General features: G+C 35.0%; 2 protein-coding genes across 2 annotated transcripts; one reads left to right on the forward strand and one right to left on the reverse strand.

Annotated features, from left to right (window-relative positions):
- Positions 1–3,001: 3,001 nt before the first annotated feature.
- On the reverse strand, positions 3,002–10,050 carry LOC149926094 (FHF complex subunit HOOK-interacting protein 1B-like). The gene is made up of 13 exons (XM_090160523.1): positions 9,964–10,050; positions 9,859–9,897; positions 8,968–9,122; positions 8,609–8,900; positions 8,328–8,539; positions 8,104–8,254; positions 7,881–8,039; positions 5,757–6,011; positions 5,613–5,692; positions 4,112–5,228; positions 3,545–3,728; positions 3,380–3,479; positions 3,002–3,313 (listed from the first exon to the last, which is right to left on the reverse strand). The coding sequence occupies exons 3-13, from the start codon at positions 9,105–9,107 to the stop codon at positions 3,145–3,147; spliced, it is 2,859 nt and encodes a 952-aa protein (XP_090016649.1). The 5' UTR covers positions 9,108–9,122; positions 9,859–9,897; positions 9,964–10,050; the 3' UTR covers positions 3,002–3,144.
- A 55-nt stretch (positions 10,051–10,105) lies between these two features.
- On the forward strand, positions 10,106–17,521 carry LOC149926095 (polyphosphatidylinositol phosphatase SYNJ1-like). Its single transcript, XM_090161860.1, has 4 exons — positions 10,106–10,390; positions 11,949–12,035; positions 17,169–17,439; positions 17,491–17,521. The coding sequence occupies exons 1-4, from the start codon at positions 10,264–10,266 to the stop codon at positions 17,519–17,521; spliced, it is 516 nt and encodes a 171-aa protein (XP_090017986.1). The 5' UTR covers positions 10,106–10,263.
- Positions 17,522–18,540: the final 1,019 nt, after the last annotated feature.

An 18,540-nucleotide genomic window follows, 5' to 3' on the forward strand; every position in this document is an offset into this window, starting at 1 on the left:
AGAGATTTGGTCTCTTTCGATAGAACTCTTTGACGCGCACGCAGTGCCGATAATTTCCGCCCCCTCCAAACAACCCCCTTAAAGGTTAAGTGATCGAAAAAAACAAGCTGGTCTCATTCGATACAGCTCTTTGGCGCGCGCGCAGTGCCGTTAATTTCCGCACCCTCCGACCAACCCCCTTAAAGGGAAAGTGACCGAAAAAAACAAGTTGTTCTCATTCGATAGAGCTCTTTGACGCGCACGCAGTGCCGTTAATTTCCGCCCCCTCCGACCAACCCCCTTAAAGGGAGAGTTATCGAAAAAAACAATTTGGTCTCATAGAACAATAAAAGTAAAAGATTGGAATCGTCTACGCGAGCGTCTACTTGAAAGAGTGAGACCAAAAAATCCAAAGCAGTCGAACTTAGGGCGTGTTGCAAAAGTCTGCTTTGCTAGAATCAAACATGTTAAATTCAATGGGCTAGCACTTTGGCTAGGGCTTTGGTCACAGGCCCTTAAGCTGAAAAGTATGCGACCATGGGGACAGAATCTCCGTCTTGCCATATTCTTAGTACATAAATACATTCTTGCAATAATATGTGAATAATCCATATTAAATATCTACTCTAAGAAAATACTAATTTAATCACCGAGATAATATAAAATCACATGGCCTGAACAGCTTTTGTATCCTGAGGGTGGGCGGTGGCCACTCTTTAACATAGGATGGTAAATTATATATCAAAAGATACGAAAGCACATGGCCTCAACAGCTTTTGTATTGGTTTGCCCCCCCCCCCGCCCGGTATCCTGAGGGTGGGCGGTGGCCACTCTTTAACAAAGGATGGTAAATTATATATCAAACGCTAGAAAATCATATGGCCTCAACAGCTTTTGTATTGGTTTGCCCACCCGGGTATCCTGAGGGTGGGCGGTGGCCACTCTTTAACATAGGATGGTAAATTATATATCAAAAGATACGAAATCACATGGCCTCAACAGCATTTGTATTGGTTTGCCCACCCGGGTATCCTGAGGGTGGGCGGTGGCCACTCTTTAACATAGGATGGTAAATTATACATCAAAAGATACGAAATCACATGGCCTCAACAGCTTTTGTATTGGTTTGCCCACCCGCGTATCCTGAGGGTGGGCGGTGGCCACTCTTTAACATAGGATGGCAATTTATATATCAAACGATAAGAAATCACGTAGCCTCAACAGTTTTTGTATTAGTTTGCCTACCTGTGTCTATTAAGGGTGTATGGGTTTGCCCACTCGAATACACTGATGTGGAACTAATATTACGGCCTGGGTCGACTTGTTTTGTTATTTTAGCGAGGGAAAAAGGGTACCCCGGTAATTCTGGCATGGGGAAAGGGGGAGTAGTGCCTTATTGGGGTGGTTTGACTATGGGGAAAAGGGTACCAAGGAAATTCTCGTATGGGAAAGAGGGGTAAGGGGGCTTACTGGGGGGGAGTGCCTCGAAACACACAATTAGCTGAGGGCCCACCCTTAGGGTGGGCTTCTCGGCAGTAGCGGCCCCAGCAGGTTTTTCTGGTGGTGCGAGATCTCATTGTGGCGCCGTCTTGCGGGCAGAATTTATTGGTCCCTTCGTCCCGATCCCGTTTCGGCGCCCCCAGCCCCCACCTATGACGGCGCCCGGTGCGGTCGCACCGTTCGCACCGCCCTAGTGCCGGTGCTGCTTCTCGGCTAGTCCCATATATGGGGGCTCTCTCGACATTTCTAGAATCTTACGGCCAATAGAGCGTAACAGGGCCAGACACTCACTGCCAACCGAACCTAGCGTCTCAATGGCAACGGGACACGAGACTTTCGTACTTCTTGTTCTTCCAACCCGATTGTGCCAATCCCCAAAATTATTTTAAGGGGAAGGGGCTGGTATTTTTATCATAATTATGATAATTTCGCATTACACAGTTAAGTTGACTAATTCTGTATATGGGGAATATTTAAAACGTTCGATAAACCTTAGTCTAATATATACTTTGAAAACTTATAATTATAATTTAAGGGCGAGCTATATGTCATTATGGTTTACTACAGTGCATGAATATATAACTGTATAGTTCAAATATCAAAGCGATAATTTTTAAATAATATTTAATTAGATAATTAAAGACTTTAAAAGAAGAAACTCATGGCTGTCATAAGGAAGATTTAAAATTTAAGAAAATTTTATTTTACTCAATTTTATGGCACCTTGAACGATTTGGATATTCATGTAAAGATATAAAATCCACGGTATTTATTTCGTCCTGTAAAAAGTTCAATTGAAATTCGAATTTCCCGCCTTCCTAAACGCGCTGAAATAGCAATAGGAGGGGAATGTAGAGAGTTTCCAGAGGGTCCCTCTTTTGAAAGAGGGAGATCGCGACGAGCGTAGAAAGAAAGGAAAATTCAGTCACGAGCTTTAGAGACACTTAATTCCCTCTTTTGAAAGAGGGAGAAGGAAAGAGTGACACTTAATTCCCTCTTTTGAAAGAGGGAGAAGGAAAGAGTGACACTTAATTCCCTCTTTTGAAAGAGGGAGAAGGAAAGAGTGACACTTAATCCCTCTTTTGAAAGAGGGAGAGGGAAAGAGTGACACTTAATTCCCTCTTTTGAAAGGGGGAGAGGGAAAGAGTTAGACGAAAGAGGGACACTTCATTCCCTCTTTAGAAAGAGGGATATCGCTAAGAGCGTCGAAAGAGGGGTATAATTCACTCTCACGAGCGAGCGTTAGAAACGAGAGGGAGAGGGAAAGAGGGACACTTCATTTCCTCTTTTGAAAGAGCTGGAAATTCACTCTCCGGTTACAGCCCTCCTAGAGAGAGGGAGTGGGACCAAAAATCGTAGTTGTTTTTTCTCGCAATTCCACTCTTGAGGGAGAGTAGGTCAGTAGAGAGGGCTCACGTTTATCCCCATCTCCGAGGGGCTTTGGTGTCTAAGGCCTTTGGCTGACACCATAAATTTGCTCCCAAAAAAAAACAAAATTGTCAAGGGAACTTAATTAGTTAAGATTTTCCTTTAATTGATTATTATAATTTCACCATCAGTATAATTACAAATATACAAAGGTTTAAAATTATTTAACTATTTGTTAATTATTTATTATATACAAGTATATATTAGGACTATAAGAAAATTGTTTGCAATCGTCAATTAAAAATTAATAAAATCAGGATAAGCTTGAAGCAATGTGTGTTCCTGAGTAACCGCAGCCAATTCTTTGACAAATTCTTGAAAAATTATAGCACACAGAGCAGCATTTCTAGTTTTGATATATTCCAATTGCCCCTCACCTGGAGATTTTCTGGGATTACTGACATACCTAAAAAAAGGCGGTTCTTTATTGATAACATAATGAAATGGTAACTTTTGCAATTCAAAGTCTTACCTATAACCTTGGCAATCAGGAATTGATTCCATCACAGGTTCACCCAAAACAGAACCTTTTCTGAATAAGAAATTTGTCAAACTTTTTCTGCGCTGGTCACCTTCAAAGAAATAAAACATTACAGAAATAAAGCTGCGGCATATTTAAAATTTGAATCTTTCATACCTCTATTTACATCAATACTGTTTCTTTTATTTAATGCAGCCTCCGCGTATACTCTAGGTGGGCCATTTTTTAACAAACGTTCTTCTCTAGCAGTTAGAAATTGTTTGGCTTTGAGTAAAACACTTTCGAAGTTGTCAACAGAATAAGAGTAACTGTCTACTTTTTGTTTCAATGTGGTTAAAATCTACAAAATTTTAGATTACCATTAAAATTAAAAATAAACAAGTTTTCCAAGTAATAAATAGTGCACTAATTAAAAGGTGTTAAAAAATTACTTTCAAACTCTTCTAACAAAGATAAGGGCGTGCAAGAATTTTGGTTAAAAAGCAAAACTTTCTTTTAATTAGCTAATTAACAACGAAATTCATAATATTTTCAATTGCACTTATATAACGAGTTACTCATATAATATTAGATTTTGCTGTAAAGTTAATTTTAACATGGTGGTAGTTAAAAAAACCGCACTGGCTCCCAACCAAGACAATTTTTAGGATACAATATTTATCTGACTCAGATTTTCTTACATAGTACAAACACTAAAATGGTAGAATTCAATGATAATCTTACTTGAATTAGAGATCTCACACTTGGCTGGAAGACAAGGGAATGATTTAGGAGAAAGGAGCGAATTAATGGTTGTGGGTACATTGCTAGTCTTGTGATGAGTCCAGTAAGTTGCAGATTTGTATAGACGTCATTTTGCATCATCATTTCCAACCGACTTAGCAAAGAGCTCAGAAATGGTCCAATATCTGGTGTCCCGTAATTTTCGGAATTCATACTCGATAGGGTTCTAGAATGAGTAGTTTTAGTACTACTTTCTCGGGAAGTGACTGTGCTGGCTGAACCAAAATTTCCAGAACTGGTAATCATGGTTTGGTGGTGCAATTTACTGATTTCATCAGCTTTAATTAACGGTGGCAAATCGTTTTTATTTTCAAATTCTGAGCTCATAGAAAATATTTGGTTTTTCTCTTCGTCACTTGCTCCATATGAAGCAATTGAACTGAATGAAGGTGAAAAATTTTCATTGCTCTCTGGACTATCGATAGTTGGCGACAATCCCGTTCCAAATTCCGTGGATTTTGAATTTGAAATGTTGTAAAATTCATTTCGTATATTGGGAACCATAACTCCATTTAGTTTGGGTTCAGACAGTCCAAAATTGTCAGTACTTGAAGCATTACTGACTACTGAAGCACCCCTGCTGTGGTCCGTAGTTCTGGACCCATCAGATAGACTACCAGCAGGGGGATCACGTCCGTCGTAAGGGGCTGACCAACATTGGCAGGCAAAATTGCAGGTTAAAAGCATCTTACGGGCAGTTTTCAAATAGTTCTGATATGAGGTGTTTATAGACTCTGGCATGTCGTTTTGTGAGGCAAATAACCTTTGAACTTGGGAAGTGTCACCAAATGTGAAGCTTGAAGTTGAAGACGTCCTCTGATGCTTTTTCAACCGTAGGCTTCCATTTAGTGGCATCCCCTCAAAGGTTTCTGGAGATGGAAAACTGTAATAGCCTGAAGAATTCATAGACACCTGAGATGATGAATCAGAATTGCTTTCAAGGAGACAACATGAGGGGATCAGTGATAAAAGTTTTTCGGCAGTTTGGCAATATACATCTAAGTCACGAACCCGACATCTTTGACTAACCATCACATGAGAACACGGAATTAAAAACCTAGAATAGCAGTTTAAATTCATATTATATTCAAATATATCCAAATTTTATTTGATTATTAGGTATCCAAAAAATTATTGAATTTGACAAACTAATAGGAGCAAAGCCATGGTGACATAAATTAGGTTTGTTGATAACACTGTCAGAACAATTTTAAGAAAACTACAGGTCTGAATTTATATGACAATTATAATTTCAAAAATTTTAAAACCTAAATTTATCACAGGGAGTAATTAAAGCTTGGTAGGGTCTTATTCCCAAATAGTTATGCCTAAAATGTGTTGCATTTAAGGATTAAAATTTTGCTAGTTCTATGAAATGAAGAGGCCCACAGCTTTACTCCATTGTGCGTTACTACATGACATTCTACAGAATGATTCTTACTTCAAAATGAGTTCAAACATAACATCTTCACAATTTAAGTCCAAAAGGGTTCGAAACAAACCCATTGTAACTAAAGAGAGCTTATTAAAAGCAAAATTTATTATTTTTACTGAATTTAAAAAAGGGACCTTTATCTCTAAATACCTTAGACTGATTCTCAATTCGTCTTATCAGCACATCAATTATGGGTTTTTCTTCAAAACTGGCAGTGAGAATGAATTTTAAAAATAATTGTATAAGGGATGGTTCTGTGATTGATCTCAAAGATAGCTCCAAATAAGCCGTTGTTGCCATAACTTCTTCCATTGATGTTTGGCTCAAAGCTGGCCCGAGTACAGGCAACAAAAATCCTTGGAATATATACTCTAAAAGTTGCTCACTCACTAAATTATGAGCCACCTGAAAAAAATACTTAAGTTGAAACTAAAACTATATGCTCACATAATATCCTAACTGCGACTACTGTGGTGTTAAGGTGGGTAGTAAAAATAATAATGTCTCTTTATTTAATTATTAATACAAATTTTAGCTGTCAGCTATGCTAATAGCAAATAGGGTGTTTCAAAAAAAATGCAAATATCGAAATGTTTTGGTGCACATTGATTTTCTTGTTCATTTTGGTCGGAAAATGACCCAGGAAAAATTTTACGTAAATTCATTAATATTTAGGCCTGCATCAACGAGCTAAAGTTTTACCATTATAAACAAACCCATTTATAAGCAAAAAATAATTATGTCACTCAAATACTTTAACTGAACGAAATATTTACTATTTATTACTTACTTAAGTTTACACAGGGTTTATTATAGTAATAAGTACCGGTACGCAATAAAATAATTGGCAGAAATCCCCACAAAACCAGGTCCTAACTTGTGATTTTCAGCAGTTATGACCTGGTTTAGTGGGGCTTTCTGCCAAATATTTTATGGTGTACCGGTACTTATTTCTATAATAAACCTTGTAAAAACTTAAATAAGTATTAAATATTAAATTTTTCGTTCAAGTAAAGTAAATGAGTGACAGAACTGATTTTTGCTTATAAATCGGTTAGTTCATAGTGGTAAAACTTTACCTCGTTGTGGCAGTCCTAAATATTAATGAATTTACTTAAAATTTTTCGTGGGTCATGTTCTCATCAAAATAAACAAGAAAATCCATGTGCACCAAAACATTTCGATATTTGCATTTTTTTGAACCACCCTAATAGCCAAGGCCCAACTTAGGTAAAAGCTAGCTAGCTTAATGCTTTTTTAATTCAGTTGGTAAGCTTACAATGCTTAGGAGGGTGGTAGCAAGACCTTCATACCACGGAAGACAACAGCTCCCAATGCTAAACTAAGTATACAAAGGGATATACCCTTCAGCAAAGCTGATTTTATAGGGATTACTAAATTTATACAAGTCAAGCAATAAAGGCAAAAATAAAATAATTAGAGTGCCTTTATTGCTTGACTCATGCGTTCTTTCAAAATTATTGTAAATATAACTGTAAATAGAAAACAATTATAATTGTAAAATCCAGTGTACTTTATAGTGCAGTTTTGTTTTCTCCATGACACTTAAGCCTTATTCTTAGGCTAGTTAATATGAGTATGGTATTCATTACATTATGGTGACATTTACATTATCAGCAAAATACTTCAGTATTGACTAAGTGGTATGACTTGAAGCATGAATGCATTCAGGTACCTAAGAATATGGAGCAATACCATTAGTCTCTGGTATCACACTCGCATACTTCATAGTAAAAGTTTTCCTGCTTCTTAACTACAAAACATAAATATATAAGTCGCTATCATCTGTGAAAGTGCGCCACAAAAAAATTGAAAGTAGACAAACTTTCGCTACAAAGTATGTGAGGGTGGGGTTAAGAATCTCTGCAGGTCCATATACTTAGGTACCTGAATTATTTTTCATGCATAACAGTAGATTATGATAAGTGGATAATATAATTGTAAATCTGAAATTTTTCACTAGGGTCACAAGTGTATCGGATGAAAAAAACAATTGTTAGGGTTAGCTATTTTGAATTTGGTATTGAAAAATATTTCATTAATTAACATAATTGTAACCTGATGGCGCCACCTTCTCTATGATTGTGTTTGTTTGTTTGTTTTCTGTGTTTGACTTATAAGATCAAGGTCAACGACCGGGCACTTCGTTACAAGCTGTAATGCTGTTACCTCACTTAGTGTAATATGATTTATAGTTTCAGATAATTAAATGTTTCTTCATTTACTTAACATAAATGATCATTTTTTGCATACCTGAATTACAGCATTGCAAAATTCCAATGAGTTAAGAAACATTTCAAGTTCGGGCATGTCTTGAATATCTTCAGGAGTAAAATAATGCCAGTCATCTGATACCACAACTAGTTTTCTGGGTAATGCCGAGTACAGCCCACTTAATCCAGTGGCTAAAACCTGCATTGGGATTTTAAATATATTACTTATTATAATTCACAATCATTTGTATAAAGAAACATACTGGACAAAAATTTGAATGTTCGGCAATAAAAGAACCAATATTTCCATTCTTTCGTGAAAGTGCCATGCACAATAGTAAAGCATCTCTAGCTTGTTGACCAATAGCACCTTCCCGGTGGACGTATGGGGTCAACAGGGAGAATATAAGGAACCTGAAATTGTATCAGAATAGTGAATTTGGTGTTTTTTGAAATAATTTTAAGTTTTTGATTTTTCGAACCATACCTGGCTGGTTCTTGCTCAGAACTGGCACTGAAGAAAACTTCTAAAAGTTCAGGATGTTGCGAGAGGCAGACGCACAACGTATTTAAGAGAACAATCAATCGTTTTTCCACTTCCAACGGAGAACTATCTTTACACTCGTTGAGTAGTTGTAGTAAGGGTCTTATGACCGGCTTTTGAAAGAGTAGGTTATGGTGGGAATGACTGACTAGCACCTACATAATTACAACATATACCAAAATAACGTATTAACCTTACAAAAAAAAAATAAAAAGCAAACATACTTCATAAATTTTAAGTTGTTCTAGTTTAATAATATTTATGAATTCTCCACTGCAGAGGGACCATGTATATAATTTATCCAGTATTCCTTCTGTTAATAAGAAATCTAGAATTGGCCCCATAACCCAACTGTTATCCGGTGCTGAGGTATTATCATTTTTGTTGATTTGTGATCCTTGAGGTGGACAAAGACATGTGGTTTCTTGAAGTAACAGCGTGACCATGTGTCCCAAGTTACTAACAACAATAGTAACATTGTCCACATTAAATGGGTTTGATCCTGGTGAAGCAGACCTTAAAAATCGGAGAAAAATAGTTGAAGGATTTTTTTAAATATCTTTTATGTCCATGAGCTAAGTACCAATATTGTTCTATAACATTATTCGCTTGGTTCCAATGGTTTTTAAATGTTTCATAGCACGTGGATGAGTCAGCTTTTGGAGTGGAAAATCTACGTGAGAAACTTCCTCTCAAAGGGCTGTCTCGCTTGAACCAACTCATTGTTTTACCACAAAACTGTAATTTTTAAATGAACCAAATTAATAAACCTCTTAGGAAACACATTGTTCATGTTAATTATAATAGGAATAGATCTAAAAATAAACTTCAACAATAGTTGCAGTGTTAGATTATGAAAACCAAAAATTTCATGAAGTGTAAAGGTTTATACAGCTCCGATATTTTTTAATCTTGGAATGTCCCTGGTTTATATAATATAAACTTTAGTTTATTTAGACATATTAACTACCTAATTAGTGTTAACTTTCCATAAGGAAATTTGTCAGTTCTATGGGAATATAAGCTACAGCTTTTTCCATTATGATTTAAATTTTAGACTGGGTTGGGCTTAAGCGGTTTAGACAACATTAGCTGAACAAATGTTATTTTTCATGCAGCGTAATAAGTCAAAGAGGGGCTTAATGCCATGTGGAGCCTGTTCTTTTACATTCTTATGTTACAATAAACATTTAATTCTTATTGATTCACAATAAACTATAATTATAAATCTGCTAATAGAGATGTCAAAAGTATTTTATTATGCATGATTGGTTACTTAGGATTCCAGAAGAGGTTTGATAAATATATCTTCCCTTAAGACTGTATGTTAAGTTTCGTCTTTATAGGGATGGGATTCCATTTCTGTGGCCCTTAAATCTCAGGCTGAGCTAAAATACAGCTCTAATTAATGATATTTTATTTCATTTCATTTTCATGCAAACCAAATTTAACTTTAGAAAAATGTTGTTCTCACCCTAAATCAGAAAAATGAATTCCAAAAATTCATTACACTAAAATAAATTTATAATTATTATTAACCTAAATTCACATTTCAAAAGAAAATAGCTCAGCAATTAAGAAAGAGTGGGGCTATTTTGTACTAGCTTTGTACGAATAGCCATTTACATTGCTATTTAAACTAAATTCCCGTTGTCCTTTTCACAAATAGATGGCGATACGGTGGTGCTCTTTTCCAAAAGATTTACAATTGCAGACGACGATTAATGGCTGAAGCAGACGACCTATAAGCCTCGTTAATTTCGTTCTCTTTAATCAGCTGTAGTTTTGTTCCATTTCGAAAGTATTCTAGTCGGTTAAAATTGAAACAGAATGAATTTAAATGACCTTTATTAGATAAAAATTGAATAAGTTTCAGAAAATGGCAATTGGAAAAGGTTTTCGAGTATACCACAAAGTCAATCCTTCTAGTCCATATAGCGTCATTTTGGAGCGAAGAAACAATAAGGAAACATTGCTGTTTGAGTCCCAAGCAATTGCTTTATTGTGTAAGTTTGTTTAGATATTGAATAGTTTTTTGCTAGGAGGTACGCTTGCAGAGATGAGCGCGCTCCGCTCTTCGAAGAGCGCCGAAGTATTGGCTGACATTACAAATGAGAGGAGCACGAGCTTCATAATATGGTTTTCACCTATCTCTACATGCTTGTGAAGCGGCCTCACTGGAGTGGCGGTAAAGCTAATTTTGTCCTAGAGCGGTTGAAATAACGGCTCCTATACAGACTTTTCACTCTAAAAGTAAATGAACACTGCTCACATTGGCAGTCTAATGAAATTTGTTAAACCGTCATTGAATGTCCAACTTGAGACTCTTTATGAAAGTTCTACAGTTCTAAAGTTTATTGAAACTAGCAAAAGCCAATGCCCATCACGCTAGTATGAAAGAGATACAGAATAAAATGTGTAATAGTGAACACATACAAGAATATGTACAGTATATACAATCAACTGAGCAATAATAAAAAATTACTACTGGAGTTCGAGATGTCGCTTCAATTCCCGCAGAAATTTCGAGCGAAGAGGAATGCACTTTAAATGGTCCGGTATCAAGTTCCATTCTTTTACAGAGGAAGGCAAAAAAGAGTTCTTACGAACTGCTGTCTTCACGAAAGGAAGAATAAAGGTATTCCCGCGACGTGCTCCCCGAGGGAGTTGCTTCAAGGGCGAGATTGACGTGGACAGTTGGGATAGAGCCCCGCACGACTTGTGAATCACAGAGTTGATCGCGACAAGAGTTTCTTTCTCCTTTTCTCATTTTCTACACTTTTCTCACTGACTCACTGAATTTTCTCTAATATTGAATAGATCACCTCGCCAACGTATTTGAACTATGTGTAATATATTGAGGATTCAAAGTCATGATGTACTCAAAACTTATGATTTAATTCATAGCTGTATAACATTATAGTGATCACAGTTAAAATAGCTAAATCCTAAACAAATTTGAAGAAATTAAAAAACTTACTACTAACTCGTACCCAATAGGTCTTCGAGCAAAAAACGCGATCTTCGAGTAATAAACTAAATTAAAATTAAATAAAATAGCCAGAAATTCCAATGGTAGACCGGTTTCGTCCTATTTGGGACTCGTCAGTACTGTGCGATAAATCTGGCTTGCGACTAGTACTGAAAAGAGAAACTAAGCCTAAACATTAAAAATTTCAAAATGCGTTGCAAAAATAACACTGTTGACCTAACACTATATGTAACAATTAACTAATCAATGTACTGGTTAAGATTCTGTCACTCTTTGGATAGTTTATATCTTAAACCTGGGGTGTGATCTTTGAAAAAAAATACACGAGTAATTTCTAAAGGTTAGCTCAACTTCAAACCAAAAGCTACCAAATCGAATCCAAAGCTATTTAATGAAATTTTTTACCATCTTTATTCCAGTGGAATTGTATATTATTGAATTGAAGAAGGACTCGTGCAAAGATAAATAGAATTATAGACTAAACTTATCCTTCCTAAACTTCCTTTTCCATTTTTTGGATAGTTTTGACCATGTTGCATAATACCTCTTTATAAATATTTGGTTATTTGAAGCTGCCCAAGAAACTGGATCTTTGAAAAAACAATATTCAACTGTTTTGGATGCTCATGGCTGCCTCGGAGTTTTACAAGTTTGTTCGGGTTAGTTTCAATTAATTTTTTACTACATGTATTTAGACTCCACAGTTAGATTATTTGGCTCTATTTGATTTTCGTTATTCTACCAATTAAATAGAAATTTCTATAAAGATCATACGGTGTGAGGTTTTAGTAGGGGTCGTGGAAACAGGTCAGGTACTGGGTTTATTAAATGTAATTTCGTGTTTTTTTTTAGTGGAGAATGTAGCACTTGACGCGTAGATTACGAAAATTTTTTTGGGCCGCAAATGATAATTAAATTAATTAACTTAATGTTAAAAATGTACTAATTTTAGGGAATTACCGTGTTTTTGTATTTTTGGGTGGCGGAGAATGTAGCACTTGACGCGTAGATTACGAAACTATTTTTTTTTGGGCCCAAAAATACAAAACACCAAGAAAATGAACAAAACCTGTAATTGATTTGATAAAGTACGGGAATATCACTTTGTGGCCCAAAAATACAAAACACCGAGAAAATGAACAAAAACTGTAACTGATTTTATACAAAAAGGGAATATCACTTGGAATTCATTAGGACACCGAAACTGTGGTGTCGGCGAGCACACGACGGAAATAAGTACAACAAAACACGTGAAAATGCGCAAAAATTAGAAATTTAAAATTACATTAAAAAATTAAATAATCATTTGCGGCCAAAATAAAAATTACCCTCGGCATCTACGTGATAAGGTCTATCAGGCGCAACCAAAATTAATATAAAATTCAATGAAAATGAGAAATTTTTAAAATTTAAAAAATTAAGTTAAACAATTAAATAATCATTTGTGGCCAAAATAAAAAATACCCTCGACATCTACGTGACAATTTCTATCAGCCGCAACCAAAATTAATATAAAATTAGATGAGGCCGCTGTAGTACACTTCACCCCATATTTTAAATAGTAAACAAGTTGGCAAGCCAAAATATACCTCTCCTCGGAAGCATTGTCCATAGTGGTATTAATTTCTCGAGATGACCCTCTAAGTTATATCTCCCCAATTCAGAGTTATTTACTAATAACGTAATCCTGGTTCTAATCCCGCCCGGTATAAAATTTGAATTTGAATTATAATAATTGAAACGAAACAACCGAGATTAATTTGTTCAGAATATTATAAATTAAGTAGTTACAACAGTGAGTTAGACGAACTAGAACAACGCACAATTGAATTTAACCCTATTTACAGAAATTTTTTATCAGTTAAATGTAATACGAAGCAAACTTTAATAAAAGAAATATCTACAGAGGGTATTTGTATTTTTATCGCTTACGATATAACAACACAGAAAACCTTCTTTAAACCACTTCACACGAAAAAATGATAATTAAAGCCAACAATACCGCCCAAAAGCTCAACACAATCAAAATTAAAATACAACTAGCGGTATTAATTTCTCGAGATGACCCTCAAAGTTATATCTCCCCAATTCAGAGTTATTTACTAATAACGTAATCCCGGTTCAATCCCGCCCGGTATAAAATTTTAATTTGAATTAAAATAATTGAGACGAAACAACCGAGATTAATTTATTCAGAATATTATAAATTAAGTAGTTACAACAGTGAGTTAGACGTACTAAAACAATGCACAATTGACTTTAACCCTATTTACGGTACAAGTTTAGCAGTTAAATATAATACGAAGCCAATTTTAATGAAAGAAATATCTACAGAGGGTATTTGTATTTTTGTCGCTTACGAAATACTTGCCGCATAGTTAACGCTCATTTTATTTCAACGTTCGCCCGATCAAGATACCGTAGATATCTGGTAGTGGACGACTCGTAGACTGTCGGAACCATCCTGTTGACGTTGTGACACATACCGCATGAAAAAGACCAAAACCGTCCAATTTCCAATATCATATAATGACTCGCACACCCAGGATATCAATGACTGCATTAGGAATCGTAGATATCCAAATATCCACACCACCAAAAAACTTATTAACAAGAAGCGAAAAACTTACCATTCACAAAGCACAGAAAGCCACTTGACTAAACGTATATCAATAAATGACCGTAGAGGGAATAGTTAGGGTTCTTTATAAATAAACACAAACGAACCCAATTGATGAACTGCATTAAACATCTTAATCAGCCGAGAAAACGTTTAAAATAAATTACGACCGAGATGAAAACCAGACCAACTCGATATGTTGTTAATAAATGAATTATTAAGCTTGAAAACCAATACGCTAAACCTAATAGATAAGAATATACGACTGAAAAAACTAAATAAATTACAAAAAACTAACGGGTTCTACCCTTTATCTTATCTGCTGACTGCGCTAAAACAAGATTTGACCATTAAATATTTTGAAAATGCGACGTATACACTTTGAAGGTTCCGTCAAAAATTATCCTTTCCCAAACGTAAAGGTTCTCAAAACATTAATACACAAAAAATAAGTAAAAAGGTTCCTCCAAAAAATGAACCATTTTGCGGAAGAAGTAAATAATTTTAAAAGAATAAAAGATAAAACAAATATACAACCGCAAAAATAAAACGTCAAATAATAGAAGAAAAAAATCTTTAACTCCATTCATTAAAAAAACCCTAAACAAAAGTACCAAATTGAAATAAAGCAACTTATTATATTAAACAAGATTAAGTCTTTATAATTTTTTCGTAAAAAAACCACATTAGGCCTTCACAATTTCATTCGTAAAAAAATTCAAGACTTTGTTAACTATTATGCTTACAATGAGTGTCTTATTTGCAGTATAGCTTGAAGTTATCGTTGGTTCTGTGGTAGAGCGCTCGACTGCCTAACTGAACGGCCCGGGTTCGAAACCTGGGTGACGCATTTGTTTTTAATCAAATGAGAAATCGCTAAATTAGAATTTCTTCGATGCAATAATTTAAATCTTCCACGAAATCTTGCTCTATTTCAATTAAACCAAAATTTCGTACTCTATTAAATACGCTTTCGATAAAGCTGAAGGTCTAATTTTCAATGAAACGTAATAAGTGTCGGTGGTTCTGTGGTAGAACGTCCGCCTGTCAAACAGGCGGTCTCGGGTTCGAAACCTGCCCGATGCGATCGCAAATTGATACTAAGACGAATACCGTGAACAATTGGTGGAAACCCTGCCATTGGATGTTGAGAGGTAGCATTACACTCAGCACTCGGTCCGTCCCAAAAGTCAATAAGAAAGAGTTGGAGAGATACCACCCGTACATACACACCACAAACTCAACACCCACAAACGTCATAACAATAACACAACATTACCACCCTACACATAAACATTACAATAGCGAAATATCCAAACCACTGAATTAAACCTGTCGTGACAGCGAGCGTTGACGAAAAAAAAACCACCAAACCAACCCCGACTGCAAATTAATCCGTTAACGCTCACCGTCCCACGGTGGTTTTGCAAACACGGTTTTTCGACTTTGTTCCCTAATTACTAGCAACTGCGAACGCAGAGATCTCGAGAAACTGCGTACGCAGTGATTACACTTTGCACCGAAAATGCGAACGCGTTCGCAGGCCTGACAGACACACAGACCCACCCACAGACCCACAGACAGACACGGTCGTTGTATAACCCCTCCTCGGGGACTTTGTCCCCTCGGAGAGGTAAAAATGGCAAATTTTGAAGGTTTTCTACTGAAAATTCGTATTTTGAACTTCAAAATTAGAGTATTTATAACCATCAGTGTATGTGGAAGAACTGGTTGAATTTGTGCAATCAAAATTTCGGTAATTATCCATTAGCATTGAACTCCTAAAAAAAAAATAACATAGATTTTTTGGTACCATCAAATGTTTTACAATTTTTATTGCAATGGGCTATTTTTAGCTTTAAGTTATTTTAGAATCAATTGGTATCGAAAGTATTATAATATATCTCTTATGACAGAAGTATCCATGAAAACATGTACCTTTTTGGACTGGCAATATTTATATTTATAAAGGAATGACTCTTTATGTCACAGTCTCTTACTTTTACAAGTCTACACACGGGTGTAATTCTGTAATTCCTATAAAATACAATTTTTTCAGAGTTATATCCTTCGCTCTGCTCGAATTTCTTGAAAAGGTTTATATGCTTCAAAAATACTTATTTGTGATATATTTGTGACCTAAATCTATCATTAAACCTTCTTTTCATTGCCATTGAAAACTTGAATATTGTGTATATAGCAGCTATATAAAAAAATATTGACATATAATTTTAAAAAACCATACTATTTTTCCTTCAAGATATTAAAATTTTTAAAAACTTTATGCATATCTCTTAAGATATAAATATTCATTTATCTATCCTGTTAATGTTAGTGGCCTGAAACATGTACCTTCGCAGGCTCCGTTTGATTTTTAAAAAATCATTTGCGTAGAAAAAAGTGTGGGGCGAATACAGTAACATATTGATTTTCTAATACCATTTCATCCAGAATATATGATTTATCAATAGGTAAATAACCCTACACAGTGTAATTTTTTACATTTTACACCTTTAAGCGAAGTTATAGATTCGGTAAATTTTTATACTTGATTTGGTGTATACATTCACGATTTGGAGGGATATTTGCGCCCAACAGATCGAATCTGTGTCTGGCCCGCGAAGGTAAATGTTTCAAATTAATAGCCTAGATTTATAATTCATTTGTGAGTACTATAATATAAATTAGGGGTGCACCGATACATCGGCGTATTTTTATAATATCGGTATCGGCCAATACCGGTATTGGAAAAATATTTTCAGGATTAAATAGTTAATGATATTTTATTTGATTGGCCACTCCATGTACGTCAGACTTCAGAAGCTAGATCATGCCTTTTTTTAGACAGGAGGGTTACAAGTGTAAACCAATAAAAACCATGATATTTGATTTGTGATAAAAAATATGTTTCAAGTAAAATGAAAAAAATATATATTCTAGATATTAAATATATAAATTCTTGCAAACTTTTTTGGATGAAAAATTAGAATAAAATGGTATGGCAGTGCACTGAACCGTCTTTTACAATGATTTAATCATATACACTACTGTTATGATAGATAACTTTGTTAATATCGGCCAATATATCGGCTGTACCCATCACGGTGCATCCCTATTAGAAATTATATATCACATTAAAGTTTTGTTTACGTAACCTAACATTCTTTATTAGGGGATGAAAACCTGTCTTTCTTAGTCCTGGTTATTGGATGTTGTTCAGTTGGGAAACTTTTTAGCTCCGAAATTTTTTGTCTCACTGATGTGGCAATTTTGTCTCTGCGAAATGTTCCTCAAGATGTAGAGAGGGTTCAGGAAGTTAAACGAATTCTTACTTGCGGGACATTTTACTTCTCATACAATCCTGGTGATGTCAATCCATTTGATTTAACCCTATGTGCCCAAAGAAGTATCATCACTGATGAAACTGACAATAGATTCTTTTGGTGAGCAAAATTTTTGTAATTTTAATTTGAAAAATACAATAATTTTTTTAGCTCAGGACAGGAAGGGTACACAATTGAATAAAAATTATTTCATGCAACCAGACATTTCTGGTGTCCACCCTGGCTAAGCCATTGCTAGAGTCAAATTATTATATCTTATATATCACTCTTTAATCAAGTTCACTGGTACGGAAAAAATGTTACAAGTGAAACTATAAAAATTTTAGGCTGGCTTTTTTTGCTGTAATGAAAAAAGCAAATCAATTTTTCAAATCCTAAAAAATCCTTGTCTAACTAGTAAAAAATCCTAACTTTTAACTTGGTTAATATTCTGAATTTAGCTAAAATTTCAAAATTATGCTATATGGCTCTGCTAGTTTAAAAATTAATTTTTGAACCCATCTCTTTCACAGTACTCTTACAAGGAGAGTACTCGAGGTGTTTATTGCCAATTTTGTTCAAAGTCTGCCGTAATGTAGACCTATATGAGGTACGAAATTTCCCAAAAGGAGACGTTGCACTACCCATTCAATTTGCCATGGCAACTGAAAATGTTTTTGACCACTTCAAACAAAAAATCTCCATTTAAAAAAGCATGGGATTTTCTCGGTTTCACAGGGTACTTACCTACAAAAATTTAAAAAAAATAGCGAAATGGGTAATTTGCTCCACATTTAGGTAAATTTCATCAAGTTTGGTTAAATTGGAACATTTTTTGGGGTAAAATTGTAAAACATTTTGGGTATATAAAATAAGGAAAAAATCTTATTTTGGTTTTAAGTGGTCAAAAACATTTTTGGTTGCCATGGAAAATCGAATGGGTAGTGCAACGTCTCCTTTGGGGAAATTTCATATATCATATAGGTCTACATTATGCCCGACTTTTAATAAAATCGCAAATAAACACCTCGGGTACTCACTCTTCTTGTTAGTTGAAAATTGAAAATTAATTATTAATTGGGGAGGAAAATATTTTGTTGGCACAAATAATGCTGATAGCCAAAAAGATAGCATTGCTGCCAGATTAAAATTATTTTGTAGGACTATTAAAACGAAACATGCAATTAACCACAATTTTTTTATTTCAATGTATCAATTGTG

The sequence above is a fragment of the Leiobunum rupestre genome, chromosome 10 (genome assembly GCF_980474605.1).
Source record: "Leiobunum rupestre chromosome 10, qqLeiRupe1.1.hap1, whole genome shotgun sequence".
In the NCBI taxonomy this organism is placed as follows: domain Eukaryota; kingdom Metazoa; phylum Arthropoda; class Arachnida; order Opiliones; family Sclerosomatidae; genus Leiobunum; species Leiobunum rupestre.